A 15542-nucleotide genomic window follows, 5' to 3' on the forward strand; every position below is an offset into this window, starting at 1 on the left:
GCACCTGGATTTGAAGCTGCCGTTGGGATCATTGTAAGAACCCCCCTCCTTTCCTACACTGGGTCCTCAGCTTTCACTTACTGTCATCCTTCTCTCTTCTGCTGCTTGTTTTGGATCGGTCATAGGGCCACTGATGTGTGATGACCGAGCGACACCGGAGGGGCCAGGTCCAGGCTAACGCCGGGAAGCCGTGTGACTCAGCGTTCGAGGTGAGCCTCAGCAGACGCCGTACAGAACTACCCAGACATCCAGGCTTTTGCCTTCCTGTGTCCTTCACAGGAGGCCTTTATGAGGTGACTGAGCGGCACTCCACTCTGGGGACCCGCCAGCAGGAAGGGAAGCCTGAGTTGGGCTGCAGCACAGAGAGGTCAAAGCGGCTGAGTGAGAAGACTTTGCCCTCGGCTTCTCTGTTCTGGCTCCTGCAAGTCGATCTGCGCTCTGGTCCGTCTGTTTGATGCAACTGCGTGTGCACACAATTTCATACACTTTTCCCGACCCTGGGAGCAGCACCATTTAACTTGTTTCACAGAGAGGCCCAGAGAGGTTCCACGAGTGGCTTGGGATCACCCAGCTCGTCAGTGGCGCCCGCAAGCACAGGTCCCTGCACTTCCCACCATCTATTTGGGAGCCCAGGGTGTTGGTTCAGAGGGCCTGGTGCTTCTGGAAATCATCCAAACTTTTAGGCCACTGATTTTGTCCTTTGCTTATGCTTTTAAGGGTCTGTTCTTTGTAGGGGCACCTGGGTGGCTCAGTCGGTCAAGTGTCCAACTCTTGATTTTGGCTCAGGTCATGATCTTGTGGTTCGAGAGATTGAGCCCCATGTTGGGGCTTGAGATTCTCTGTCTCCCTCTCTCTCTGCCCCTCCCCTGCTCGCTCTCTCTCAAAATAAGTAAATAATAAAACACTAAAAAAAAAAAAGTCTATTTATACCTTGTCTCCATAGAATAAAGCATGAGGATTAAAGTTTTTTGTATACTTTAATGTGGTTATTACTAAGGAAAGCGAGGGGAGGTATTTCCTGAGATTGCCTCAAGTGTCGGGTGCAGAATAATTGTAGAACTGATCGTAAATGATTTAATAAGTCAGGCAAAGCCTGTCTAAGCTATGGTGTAATCTGACTAAATATTTCTCCAATAGCTGAACCATTCCATTTGGCTGTGATGTGATCCTGTCACTCTTGAATATTTAATTGTAAAAAAAAAAAAAAAGTCACCTGGCATTTCACAGCTCTGGATGCTTTCACATAATGTCCTGTGCCACCTGCACAATAGCCCTGGGAGGGCGGTTGGACAGGGTCCACATTACACATTTCACCAAGGATCAACAGAGGGGAAGTGACTTCAAGGTTACACAGCTATTTTATCGTGAACTTGGAACCAAACACCACGTTTCCTGACTCCTGATAGGGACACTTAGGGATGTGCTAGGACAAATGTTTTCCCTTTTATTTCAGGCTAGATCATCAAAGAGTAGGTGAACAATATTTTGAAAGGAAGTCCAAATGATATCGTGAACAGTCTGGTTGTCTCTGAAGATCACAAAGTGGGCAGCTCAGTTGGCTTCCGGGAGGCTCATCTGGGCAGTGGCACCTGGGTGTCAGGTTCCATGATGGGTTGAGCTCTGCACCCCAGCCTGGCCTATGGTTTCAGGGTCTCGGGCACCTCCCTGTCCTCCGGGGGTCTCTCCGCTTCTCCTGAAGAGGCAGTGACAAAGCTTATGCCAAAAGCGTACCAAGGCCAGCTCCGGACCCCCAGCAATTGCAGAATGCAGAAACAAACAGGGTAAGAGACCCAGGGCGCCTGCAGACATTTATGTAGGCTGTATCCTCCAGGGTCTTGTGGTGCCCGTAGGGTGCTCTTAAAGGCTTTTCCTGTGGGGAGTGATTTCTCCAAAGAAACCTTCCAGTAGACACTTAAAGACATCACATGATTAATGAGTGTTACCCCTCAAAATGCATGTTAAAGAACATGAGGAGTTTCTTGTGTGCATTTATACTCAGAAGAACTGTTTGGGTAGATCCTGAGAAAATAAAATCTTGCAAACAATTTGGTGAAACATTAGCATACATTTTAAACTTGCATTCAAAAAACCTATACCATTTATTAGAAAGTCCCATGCAACGAAATGATAAAATGGCAAACTGGGCTGTTTCCAGAGATGAGAGAAAACCTAGTCTCTTCAAAGATGACCATACCTGTGCTTCAGGAACTGGTCCGTAGCTTGGCAAGCTCTGGGGACCCAGGCCCATGAGGACAGAGGACTCAGACAAGTTCTGGGTTTTCTCGAGGGTGGTCAGACATGGAGTAGGCTCCATATCTACAAAATGTGATTAAGCTACAGCGCTCACAAGGTGAACCTATGTAAACACACACAAACCCAGAGTGACTTAACACAAAATGTATTTACTATTCCAGCTGGATAACACACACCTCTTCTTTATTCCTGCTGGGAACTTTGGCCAGGTGTGGTATTTACTAGTTCACAGGCTGAGGGAACAGAATCTGGAAAAAGCCCTGGAGAACGTTAATGCACAAGTGTTAGGGACCAACTGGGGCCTTGTCTTCCTTAAGTGGTTTGCCCAAGGTCACATGGCTGGTTGGTATAGAGCCAGGATCTGAACACAGAACCAGTTCCAATCCCTGTCCAGTGTGCTACCCACACTTCTGTGCACTTCCCCTTGAATCTTTAAGCATTAAAAATTTATGCTCAATAATCCACGTTGGTGTTTTCAGAGTCACTGATACATGCCTGAAAGATACTAATTTATGTTCAAAATGACACTAATATTACCATAATATTTTTTTTAATGTTTGTTTATTTTTGAGACAGAGACAGGGCATGAATGGGGGAGGGCTAGAGAGAGAGGGAGACACAGGATCCGAAGCAGGCTCCAGGCTCCCAGCCGTCAGCACAGAGCCAGACACGGGGTTCGAACTCACGGGCCATGAGATCATGACCTGAGGTGAAGTTGAACACTTAACCAACCGAGCCACCCAGGCTCGGTATTGCTTTTCTTTAAGTTTCTTTTTTCCTTCCAAAACATGTGGGTTTCTAGGAAGGCTCCCTTATAGTTCATTTTTTATTATTTAAAGAGACGGAGAGAGAGTGAAAGAGCATATGCACACACCGGTTGGGGAGGGGCAGAAACAGGGAGAGATAGAGAATCCCAAGCAGGCTCTACACTGTCAGCACAGAGCCCAACATGGGGCTCGATCCTATGAACCGTGAAATCATGACCTGAGCTGAAACTAGGGGTCGGATGCTCAACTGACTGAACCACCCAGGCGCCCCCTTACGGTTCATTTTAAGGGTATCTTCGTATCACAAGTAGGTTCCCTTGAGACAGTATAATAATGGCTAAAGGTTGCCTATGTGCACATGCAAATATAATGTACAGATTAGGAGACTGATACTTAGGGAAAACACTTTTTTTAAATGATCACTGTCCGGGTACCAGACAATCCCTTCTAACACCACATATGTTGAACCCAGGTGATAAAATAGCAACGTGAGCACCAGAACTGTTCCCAGTGCACAGCAGTTTCCAGGAAGCTTGGAGAACCAAGAGGGTAGGTATGCGGTGCTTGCTTTTATTAACCACAGCCTTCACGTATATTTAGTATGGACACGATCACTGCAAGGATGGTGGGGCAGCTATCCCCTAACATAATAATATCATTTATTTTTGCCCCTGGCGCTTTTGTATAAAGCAATGGTCTCACATACATATCTGAAGCCTAAACCTGAAGTATAAACCTTACTCCGGGTTCCTCCTAAAGGCAATGGAAAAACACTCCCACCCTTTGACAGCCCAAAAGCTTGCATCCTTGGTATTTCACATCCAAGTTATTGTCTGCTTAACTAGGTCTAGCACCTGAGGAGAGAAACCTGTCACCATGACAATGGCAGGGGTGGTTCATGGCGTGAGGTACATTTTAGGGAGCGGACTCGCTAAAGCAATTTTAAAAAGTGACTGTCATCTCCTCTGGAAAACTTAGTAAATTAAGTTCCAAAACTATAGAACTTAGAAATTAAATTGACAAAGTGTCTCCTTTGCTTACACAACCATTTTTAGTAGGAATGGGAAAGCTCTCTTCTGGTCAGTTATTCTATCAATCTGAGCTCTGAAATCTCCAGGAGCCCCACCTGCCCATCCCCCCATCAGGATCTACATGGCCTGCTCCCCTTAGCTGGAGAAGCTTGTCTCCATTTATGTCACTAATCTTCAAAATGTGTTAAAATGAATCTCATTCAGAAAATCTTGGCTAAGTGCTTACATATTTCAGCTGCCCGAAATGAACTTGAACACAGAAAGGACATCGTAATGATCTGAAAGCTCTTGGTGTGGTGTGCTCTCTGGAGGAATAGCGTGCCTCTCCTGGGAGTCAGCAAGAGGCTGGACACTGGTCAGCAGGGCGTGCAGGAGACTCGAGACTCCCAGGGGGTGGAGAAGCTTCAAGTAGTCGCTAAGGCCCTTGACCCTGAAGTTCTATGGCTCTGCATGCCATGTGCTAACTTCCTGCAGGTATCAAAAGTGAGGGCCCCCATGCACATTAGACTCGTTAGCCCCAAAGGAGACCCCCATCCTCACTCATCCAAGCCCCTCAACCGTGTACCTTTTGGGGGTGTGCCTGGTCATCCCATTCAGATCAGAAAAGGAAACTCCTTTTTGATAGTTTTAATTTACCAAGTAGTAAGCCAAGTGGAAGTGGTGGGAAGGCATCTCGGTAATCTACTCCCAAAGGGAATAATCCTCTGGGGAAGTCCACTGGGGGCTCTGCTATTTGCAGCCTGCACGCAGGTTGGTCTGTGAGAGGTGGGTGGCAGGCAGGAGCTAGCAGTGAAGGTCCACCAGTGTCCGGAGAGACCTTGGGGGCCAGCCCAGGACTTGCTGAGGACTCCCCAGGGGTACAGTCTGGTGAAAATGATGGGGTTACTGTATAGGCCAACCTCTGAATTTTAGGAGCCAGAGACAGCAGATGTCATGGAAGCTTTCAAATACTATTTGTTGACGATGATGGTATATTAGGAACATGAGAGGAAAAGTTAAGGGCAGCTTACAGCCTTCTCCACCTAAAGACTGACTTTCTCAATTCTTAAATTTCAGAAAAGATACCCGGCTAGCTGGTCAGTGAATATTCTTTACGTAATTCTACCTCCTACAGAGGGAAAAATGAGGCCCAGAAAATACAATTCCTCATTAAATAGATGGATCACACAAACAGCATAATTTTGGAGATTTGTTTTTGAGCTATTCATTTTTCTTCAGTCTGTCCCGTGTCTTGGATTTCAAATACTAACATGCATTAGGCTAATGAAACAAGGAGGCCATCAGACTGAGGTGGCTTCAATGCCAGGGCACCTACATAAGCAAATCAAACTCTTAAGCCTGTAAACGCCTCAAGGTTACAAAAGCGAAACCTAAGGACAACCACTCGCAAACAGTAGGCTAGCCTCATGCCATAGGCAGTCAATATCTCCTCACATTGCTTCTGCTTTTTCCCCTGTAAAAGTTTCCCCCCAGTTCCTGTCAGCAGGGCTCTCCTAACCACTGCTGGTTTGGCACTGCCCGCTTGGAATCCATTTTTGCTCAAATACACACCTCTAAAATTTTAACATGCCTCAGTTTACCTTTTAACAGGTCTGGTGTCAGAAGTGTGATCCGAAGGTGAAACACTGCCATGCCTTGGGTTCTGTGTCTCCCTCTCTCTCAGCCCCTCCCCTGCTCATGCTTTGTCTCTCTTAAAAATAAATATTAAAAAAAATTTTTTTAAAAGAGCTCCCTGACTTTATTTGAGCATTCTTTTTCTGGACTGGGTCTGGGACTGATCGACTTAAAAAAGAAGAAACCACACCAGGTCCAGGGTCAGACTAGGTCCAGCTTAAGCTGGACTGGGTCCAGACCAAGGTCTTACGGAATAAGGGGGGGAAAGAGAGAAAAATTTGGAATTCTGACTGGAGCTTATGATCTGGGGCTGTAGAATCTCTACCAATTTATTTGTGTGGCATTAGGAAATGGGTGAGTGAAGTCAAATGGGAATTTGCTAGGAGCAATAGGTAAAGACCCACATACGTTTGCTCTGCCAGGGATGGACCAAAATGCACTAGAAAAATAGCCCAAGACCTACTTGAAAGTATTAATAAGGCACTTCTTCAAAAGACTGGTCTCTATCACTCAATCTTGCAAACAAAAAAGGACAAACCAGTCTCAGACTACAGACAAAATTGGAAACCTTTTTTTGTGAAACATTCTGTTCCTTCTTCATTAAATGCAGGCACAGAAAATGCCCTGAATTCCTTATTTATTACGGGGCTCCAGCCTAAAAGTGGCCTAATAAAGAGGCACAAACTGGGTTGGGCAGTGGCCATTCTTGCTGAACTAACAGTCCTAGCTGAACATCTAAAAATATTTTTTTAATGTTTATTTATTTTTGAGAGATTGAGAGAGAGAGAGAAAGCAGGAGTGGGGGAGGAGAGAGAGAGACAGACAGAGGGAGCATGGGCAGGGAAGAGGCAGAGAGAGAGGAAGACACAGAATCCAAAGCAGGCTCCAGGCTCCGAGCTGTCAGCACAGAGCCCGAGGCAGAGCACAAATCCATAAACTATGAGATCACGACCTGAGCTGAAGCTGGGATGCTCCACCAACTGAGCCACCCAGATGCCCCAGATCCCTAGCTGAACATTTTGAAAAAACCATAGGGCCAACATGATATTTGAAAAGCCAATAAACTTGTGGCCCTATAGTTACAACCACTCCAAGGGCTGAGGACCTCCATGTATGCATTTCAAGCCAGAACCTAGAACTCAGGAATACTCTGTCCCCAAACGTCCTCCTTCACTGTAAACAATCAGGGCACTGGAAAAAGGAATGCCTCCTGCTGAACCTATCATTTTGCAGACTTCCACCTATTAATTCACACTGTTTTTCCATCAGGGGAAGTCTTTAAAAATTTGATTGTCAAAATTATGATCAGCATTGATGGATTTCCAAGGGATTCTCCAGTAAATTGCTCCCCATGATACTTCTAAATTAGCAAGGGGAAATGAAGATAAAAATTTTGAAGGGGTTCCTAGGGTGGCTCTGTTGGTTAAGTGTCCAACTCTTGATTTCGGCTCAAGTCATGATCTCACAGTTCATGAGATGGAGCCCCACATTGAGCTCTGCTGACAGTGAAGAGACTGCTTGGGATTCTCTATCTCCCTCTCTCTCTCTGCTCCTCCTCAGCTCTCACATGTGCACTCTCTCTCAAAAGGAATAAATAAACATTAAAAAAAAATCAGTGGAGAATCCTGTACAGTATTGGTGGGTCTACAGTAAACTTCACCAACAATAAATCCCACTTTCATAAAACAGCAAATCCCTCAGAATAAAGAAAATATTTCCGTAGAGGGAGTTTCTAACCAAATTCAAAGGTACCTATATCGAGACCAGTCCAAATGATATTAGGGCCATTTCCAGGAAACAATACATTCCTTCTCCATGGCACTGCCCCAGCAAACCTGTTAGGAGGAGATAAGTTTTCTAAATTGAGGGCTCATATAAAATTTAATTCAGAAGGAGAAACGACCTGAGTTGCTCTGCTCTCTGCAAGCAGGACTTGATGAAATTGAGACTTGAAAGTGTGAAAGCCCCGATCTCTCACAAGTGCCTGCCTGCCTAGGAGCTTCTTCCTCAGCCAACACAGGCAGTATTAAGAGTGCTGAACCCATGCAATACCTACCCAAATAACACCAGCATTCTTAACAGAGCTGGAACAAATAATCCTAAAATTTGTATGGAACCAGAAAAGACCCCGAATAGCTAAAGCAATCTTGAAAAAGAAAACCAAAGCAGGAGGCATCACAATCTCAGATTTCAAGCTGTACTACAAAGCTGTAATCATCAAGACAGTAGGGTACTGGCACAAAAACAGACACTCAGATCAATGGAACAGAATAGAGAACCCAGAAATGGACCCACAAACGCATGGGCAACTAATCTTTCACAAAGCAGGAAAGAATATCCAATGGAATAAAGACAGTCTCTTCAGCAAACGGTGCTGGGAAAACTGGACAGCCACATGCAGAAAAATTAACCTGGATCATTTTCTTACACCATACACAAAAACAAACTCAAAATGGATAAAAGACTTAAATGTAAGACAGGAAGCTATCAAAATCCTTGAGGAGAAAGCAGGCAAAAACCTCTTTGACCTTGGCCACAGCAACTTCTAACTCAACACGTCCCTGGAGGCAAGGGAAACAAAAGCAAAAATGAACTACTGGGACCTCATGAAAATTAAAAGCTTCTGCACAGCAAAGGAAACAATCAGCAAAACTAAGAGACAACCAACGGAATGGGAGAAGATATTTGCAAACGACCTATCAGATAAAGGGCTAGTATCCAAGATCTATAAAGAACTTCTCAAACTCAACACCCAAAAAAGAAATAATCCAGTGAAGAAATGGGCAAAAGACATGAATAGACACTTCTCCAAAGAAGACATCCAGATGGCAAACCGACACATGAAAAGATGCTCAACATCACTCATCATCAGGGAAATACAAATCAAAACCACAATGAGATATCACCTCACACCTGTCAGAATGGCTAACATTAACAACTCAGGCAACAACAGATGTTGGCGAGAATGTGGAGAAAGGATCTCTTCTGCATTGCTGGTGGGAATGCAAACTGGTGCAGCCACTCTGGAAAACAGTATGGAGGTTCCTCAAAAAACTAAAAATAGAACTACCCTACGACCCAGTAATTGCACTACTAGGTATTTATCCAAGGGATATAGGTATGCTGTTTCGAAGGGACACATGCACCCCAATGTGTATAGCAGCACTATCAACAATAGCCAAAGTATGGAAAGGGCCCAAATGTCCATCGATGGATGAATGGATAAACAAGATGTGGTATGTGTATACAATGGAGTATTACTCGGCAATCAAAAAGAATGAAATCTTGCCATTTGCAACTATGTGGATGGAACTAGAAGGTACTATGCTAAGCGAAATTAGTCAGAGAAAGACAAATACCCTATGACTTCACTCATATAAGGACTTTAAGATACAAAACAAATGAACATAAGGGAACAGAAGCAAAAATAGTATAAAAACAGGGAGGGGGATAAAACACAAGAGAGTCTTAAGTATGGAGAACAAACAGAGGGTTACTGGAAGGGAGATGGGCTAAATGGGTAAGAAGCATTAAGGTATCTACTCCTGAAATCATTGTTGCACTATATGCTAACTAACTTGGATGTAAATTAAAAAAAAGAAAAAAAGAGTGTTGAACCCATAAAAATCCTAATAGATCATTCTGAACCCCTGCCTAAATTGTCTCAATATCTACTAAGACCAGAATCTACTGAAGGGCTCTCACTAACTGTAGAAGACTTAATTAAGCAAAGACTCAGAACCCCATGCAGTAGTCCCTGTAATGCTCCGATCTTACCCATTAAAAGACCAAATGGACAAGGTTGGAGATGTGTTCAGGATCTGTGTGCAATCAATAAAACTGTGATACTAACATTCCCTGTGTTCCAAACCTCAACACCTTGTTATCTAATGTAACTACAGAGTCAAAGTGGTTCACAGTGGTAGATCTTTGCTCTGCTTTCTTTAGTATCCCAGTTGACAGTGAGAAGCAATATTACTTATCTTCATTTGGAAAAATCAACAATATACCTGGACTATAATGCCATAGGGTTCGCTGAAGCCCCATCCTATTTTTCATAGGTTTTACATCAAGACCTTACATCCCTAAGAATGCTACACTCATCAGTATGTAGATGCCTTACTGCTGTGTTCCCTTACAAGGGAAGACTCAGAAACAGGTTCACTTTATTATAGCAATTAGCTTGTAAAGCACATAGGCTTCTAAGGAAAAACTCCAATTCACAAAAAAGAAGGTCCACTATCTAGGACATGATTTGAATGCAGAAGGTATTTCCCTCTCACCTGAAAGAGTAAAGACCACGCCAAACTTCCCCAGAACCACAACTAATGACAATTTCTTGGACTTGCAGGATATTGTAGATCTTGGGTTCCACATTTTTCTGATTGCATCTCCTCTGTATGAGCTTACAACAAACTCGATTCCCAAGCCCTTCTCCTAGGAAGAGAATCATGAAATAGGCCTTCAGCCAACTAAAATTAACCCTGCCAACAAACTCTAGCCCAGGGCTCCCAAATTATACTAAGCCTTTCACCTTATCTGTCCACGGGAGTGATAACCAGGCTTTAGGAGTTCTAACCCAAGAGCATGGAGGAAAACACAGACCTACTGAGCACAGCTTACAGTCAGACCTGGCAGGCGGAGCATGTCCAGACTGTTGGAAAGTGGGAGCCACAGTGACTAAGCCTCAGCTGAACTGGTATTTGCAGAGGACTTAACGCTACAAGTACCTCATGCTGCTCAGAATCTGTTACCCCCTGATTAGACGCAACACTTTCAGCAAGAAGATGAGCATCTTGTGAGAGGCTTCACCTTCTACCTTCTAACCTCTGTCTTATGTGCTTTGACTCACTCAACCCTGCTGCCCCGGCCTGACGATGGTACAGAACCCCATAAATGTGTACATGTGGTATCACGGTTACTGACCCTTCACGTGACTTATAGGACAATTCATTAGAAAGCCCAGATTTGATACTTCGTCAATGGGTCCTATGCTAAGAACGCAGAAGGGAGGTATCAAGCAGGATATGCTGTAATAACTATGAACTACCCCAAAGGGTATCTTGCCCATTTTAAGTCTGTGCAACCAGCAGAGCTACATGCCCTTACTCAGGCTTGTTGGCCACCCAACGGAAAGTCAGTAAACACTTATACCCATAGCACATATATCTTTGGGGTGGTCTCTGACCTTGCTACGTTATGGAAACAGACAGAGTTCCTCACTTCTAGCAGAATCCTAATCAAAACTGGACTCTGAGTAAATGAACTGCTGTCTGCCATTCTAGTGCCCAACTGAACTGGAATTATTAAAAATGAAGTTTGCACTAGAAAACAGAACCCGAGTATCAGGGAAATGGTCTAGCAGACTTCCATGCTAAATCTGCCAGCACTAAAACTCTTCTAATATACAACCTGAAAGAAGTCTGGAAGACGAACTCTAACCAAATTATTTATGATAATCTATATAAAAGACAAAATTGGGCACCTGAACTAGAACAACAAATGTTGAGACCAAGGGTACAAATTTAATGTTAGATGAGGACACACTGAGGGCCACCAGATGGCCTCCTGGTTCTTCCTGAGCCCTTAAAATTGCCATTACTAGAAGCTCTGTATTCTGCAAATCACCATAGCACAGAAAAAAATGACCCAAATTATGAAAAAGAATTGGTGGATGACTGCTCCAAAGTCGCAAAAGTGGTTTATGAGCAAATGTCTAATTGATCAAACCCCTAACCCTGGAAAGACCATTAAGATGGTTCATTTGATGGAGCATTTCCACCACCTACTGGGCCATTTGAACATTTACAAATAGATTTCACTCAATTGCTCCTACAATGGATTATTGATATGTCCTTGTAATTATTTGTATTTTCTCAGGATGGACTGAAGCCTTCTCACGCAGAAAGGCTGATGCCACAACCATGGCTAAGAAACTTTTAGAAAATATATTTTCTTTAGAGGGTATCCACCAGAGAGATCTCCAGTGATTGGGAACTCATTTCTCTGGGGAAATAATTAAACAAATAAGGCGTTGCTTTTAAACAGTGGCATTAGTATCATCCTTACCGTCCTCAGTCATCTGAAGTTGAATGAACAAATGGTATCTTAAACCTGAAGCTAGCTAAATTAACAGAATCAACTGGACTGCCCTGGCCAAAAGGTCTACCATTGGTTTTGATGGCAGTTAGATTGGCACTCACGGGAAAGCACAAATTAACATCTCATGCAGCAGTAACAGGAAGACCTAGGCTTTTGATGATAGAACCATGTGTCTACTGTACTCATAAATTCTGATGTGACTCAGTATTGTCAGGCTTTAATGCATTATGCCGAAGCGTACTGCCACCAGGAAAAGGAAGCTTTCCATGATGCTCCTATAGCTGGCTTAACCTTCCACAACTTAGGACATGGAGAGCAGGTCTTCTGGAAATGACACCTAAGAAAGACTGCCCAGGAACCTCACTGGAAGGGACCACACCAGGTTCTCCTCACCACCCAGATGGCAGCCCAACTTCAGGGATTTGAACCCCGGGGCCACAGCACCCAGTTGAAAGGGCTCCTCCAGGCTCCGGCACCGTATACCAGCCGGAGATGTGAAGTTAAAACTGGCCACAGACGTTCCTCCTCAGAAGCATTCAACAGCTTGGGGTGAGCAGCTCTCCCAAAATCACCGATCTGGATCTTCATCTCCTGTAAGAAACCTTTATTCCTTTGCCTATTTGTGATCTGCCTTTTCTGTCCCTTAATGCAGGGGAAGACAGGATTTCACAAACAACAGCTACCGCAGGAAACTAAACCACTAAACCAACAGCCGGATTTGTCATGCTGAACCAAACTCAAGATGTGAAGGGAATCCTGAAGGCCACTGTATGCTGCCACTGTCCTGCAGGTCCCTTTAACAAAGTTCAAACACCAGATCTACGTATCCTTGTTTCTTGTCTCAATTTAATCCAATCCTGGAATGGGAAAAGCAAAATCCACCGAATGCACATCTGAAAGACGCTGCAGAGCAGCCAGTGTCAATCAGACCATTTGTAGGCTTGCTATTGGGCCCATACATTTGGCTGGTCTTTCAATGTGTGGTAATACAGTATTGGAGTCTTGGATGAATGATGCACCTCTATATGGAGCAATGGGTCCATGAATGCTAATACTTGAGGGAGCCCTACGTGGACCTCCTAGCTACACCTTTACACGTGGAGCTTTGGGCAGTGGCCTCCATGCTTGGGCAGCTTGCTGTCTGGAGGGTGTAAGGACAATGCACCCTTGTTCTAAGTACTGTCCCACTGTCCCTTCATGATACTACCTCAGAAACTCCACATTGTCCCACTCCCTTGAAAGAGAAGTTTTACTAGCAGCTGTTAACCCCTCTGGATGCGCATCATTTGGAAGGTCCCCTCTTCCTTGGCTTGGAGTTATTACAAACAAACGTACAATTAGAAACTTACCCTCAACTCCGGCAACCACTGCTGAGTCTACCGCTAACGCCATGGCTGCACCACAAAAGTCCCCAGGGGCTCTCTTGCTGAGATGGTTTTAGATAATAGAATTGCTTTAGATTACTTGTTGGGGGAGTCTGTGCCACGGCAAATAGTTCCTGCTGTACCTAGATCAACACCTCTGGTTTTGTAGAAACTCCAGTACAAGACATTAACAAACATGCTCCTTGGCTTATACAGGTTGATTCTGGTACATTCTTTGATTTATTTGATAGCAACCGGTTTGGTTCATGGGGGCCATGGCTAGGAGTATACTTCAGTCGCTTGGTATTATCCTCCTAATAGTATCACGGTCAGTCTGGTGTGCTGTGTTCTCTCAAAGGTCTTACAGGCGTGCTTGCAGCCATCAGCACAGCAGATGGTCTCAGTGTGCTTGGAGAAAAAGAAACAAGCTGAACAATGGGGAAAAAAGCAAAAGCAATTCTTCCATGGATCTGACAACATAACCTGGGAGTTTCACAGTGAGGCAAGAGCAATTTAACTCTGATGGTGAAAGAGGGTGGCGCTAATACCAAATTTTGGGGCAATCTTCTCACATAGGACAGGATAACCAAAAGGGGGGATTGTTAAATTAATTAAAAAGGAGGCCATCAGACTGAGGTGGCTCTAATGCCATAGCACCTGCATAAGCAAACCAATGTAAGCCTGTAAATACCTTAAGGTTACAAGAGTGAACTTAAGGACAACCAATCACAAACAGCCAAAGAAAGAGGTTTTAAGCTACAGCCAATCGAGAATTTCCTTTGGCCTTTTCTCTAGAACAGTTTTTCCCCAGCTCCCGTAGACAGTGCTTCTAACCACTTCTGCTTTGACGCTGCCTGATTTGTTTTTTGCTCAAATAAATTCCTAAAATTTTTGTATGGCTCACTTTATCCATTAACACATGATAATTACTAAGGTAGTTTTCACAGTGCTTATCAAAAGCAGCAGACAGACAGCAAACACTGCCAACTTCGGGCTTTAATATGCAAACTTTCCTGAAGAGCCTGGATCTACAGCTGTGGGCGTTGTGGGTTTGAGGAAGCAGGCGACACACTTATGGAGGGAAACAGACAAGCAGAGCGCCATTATTTTGATTTATTGCATTCTGAAGTACCATGGGGGAGGGCCTGAGAACAAGTCCGCTTCATCAGCAGTTCTAAAGCCTTATTACCTGAGATTTGCATTCTGGAGGAAAAAAAATCAAGACTCAATTTTCAATACGTATGTCACACGAGATTTGGATTTTGGCCCTGATAGAAGAATGTGTACTAACCTGATAAAGGCTATGTGAGATTAAAGAGAGACACCAGCTAAACACCGAATCCCGGTGAAAGACGTGGATTTAACCAGAAAGCCACATACTTTAGCAAAACACCTCTTGGGGGTGGTCAGAGACACTTGATGTGTGCAGGCTGCTGGAGGCAGCTTTGTCCCAGGGCTCGCCGCCAGCCTCAGCATTCCCAGGAGGGCCCAGTCCTTGGGTCACATTTCTCTGCCCCTCTGCTCCCTTTCACTTCTCATCATCCCGCCCATAGTTAATCGTTTGTAAGGCCTGAGCTATGAGCGTCGCCATTTCTCGGGTGCCCGCAGCCACCACTCTGCAAGACATGAGGTCGAGAGGTCCACCTGAGGACAGAGAGAGGAGACAGGGTGCCTAAGTTACTGGAAAGGGCAGAACAGTCCCGAATAGCAACTGAGCACACGCACATTCCAAGGAAAACCAAGGTCCAGGCTGGGCTGGAGGCAGGACCATACAGGGACGTCTAGACGTGAGCCTGGCCAAAGCAAGGGTGCAGCCTCTCAGCATCCACTCTGCTGCCCCAGGAAGGGAGCACTGGAGGCTGTGCTGGGGGAATGGAGGTTAAGGTTCAGCCATCAGGACTGAGGTTCACATGATCGGTTCGACCACCACAGCGGAGAGCAATTCTCAAATGTCTGCTGTACGGGTGGCACCGGGGACCCCATGTGATGGATGGAAGTCCTAACTCAACGGGTCTGGGTGGGGCCTGTCTAGGCAGTGACCTGATGCAGGCTGGCTAACAAGTCGTGACTAAAAAGCTAGAGAAAGGGATCTAAAAGGATTCACCCGGTCTCAAACTGCTTACTCCTAAATACTAGATGAAGGGTCTGCCTGAAGCTAAGAGGAGTTATGGGGGCAGACATATTAGGGGACTCACCCCCAGGGGGTCAGTCACTGGGACACGATGACCTTGAAGTAGAAGGAACAAGTCACCTTTTTGAGTCTGTTCTCCTAAAAAGCTCACAGTGTGCTCATGCTCTATACCATGCTGACCCCATGCGGAGCTACACGGTGTGTGTGCGGGGTGGGGTGCTAGCCTCCTTTTCATAGAATGGGGAGTACGATGCTTATTCTGCCTATCTCGTCGGATTTG

General features: G+C 44.9%; 1 protein-coding gene across 1 annotated transcript in view; it reads right to left on the reverse strand.

Moving 5' to 3' along the window:
* Window positions 1-14230: 14230 nt before the first annotated feature.
* The window catches only part of IMPA2 (inositol monophosphatase 2), a 45436-nt gene continuing 44124 nt past the window's right edge, over window positions 14231-15542 (reverse strand). The window contains exon 8 of the mRNA XM_086682427.1: window positions 14231-14775. Coding sequence (XP_086538553.1) covers window positions 14660-14775 — 116 coding nt within the window. The 3' untranslated portion in view covers window positions 14231-14659. The remainder of the gene's footprint in view (window positions 14776-15542) is intronic.

Source organism: Puma concolor, chromosome D3, assembly GCF_028749965.1.
Source record: "Puma concolor isolate L17-30 chromosome D3, mPumCon1.1.hap2, whole genome shotgun sequence".
Taxonomy (NCBI): domain Eukaryota; kingdom Metazoa; phylum Chordata; class Mammalia; order Carnivora; family Felidae; genus Puma; species Puma concolor.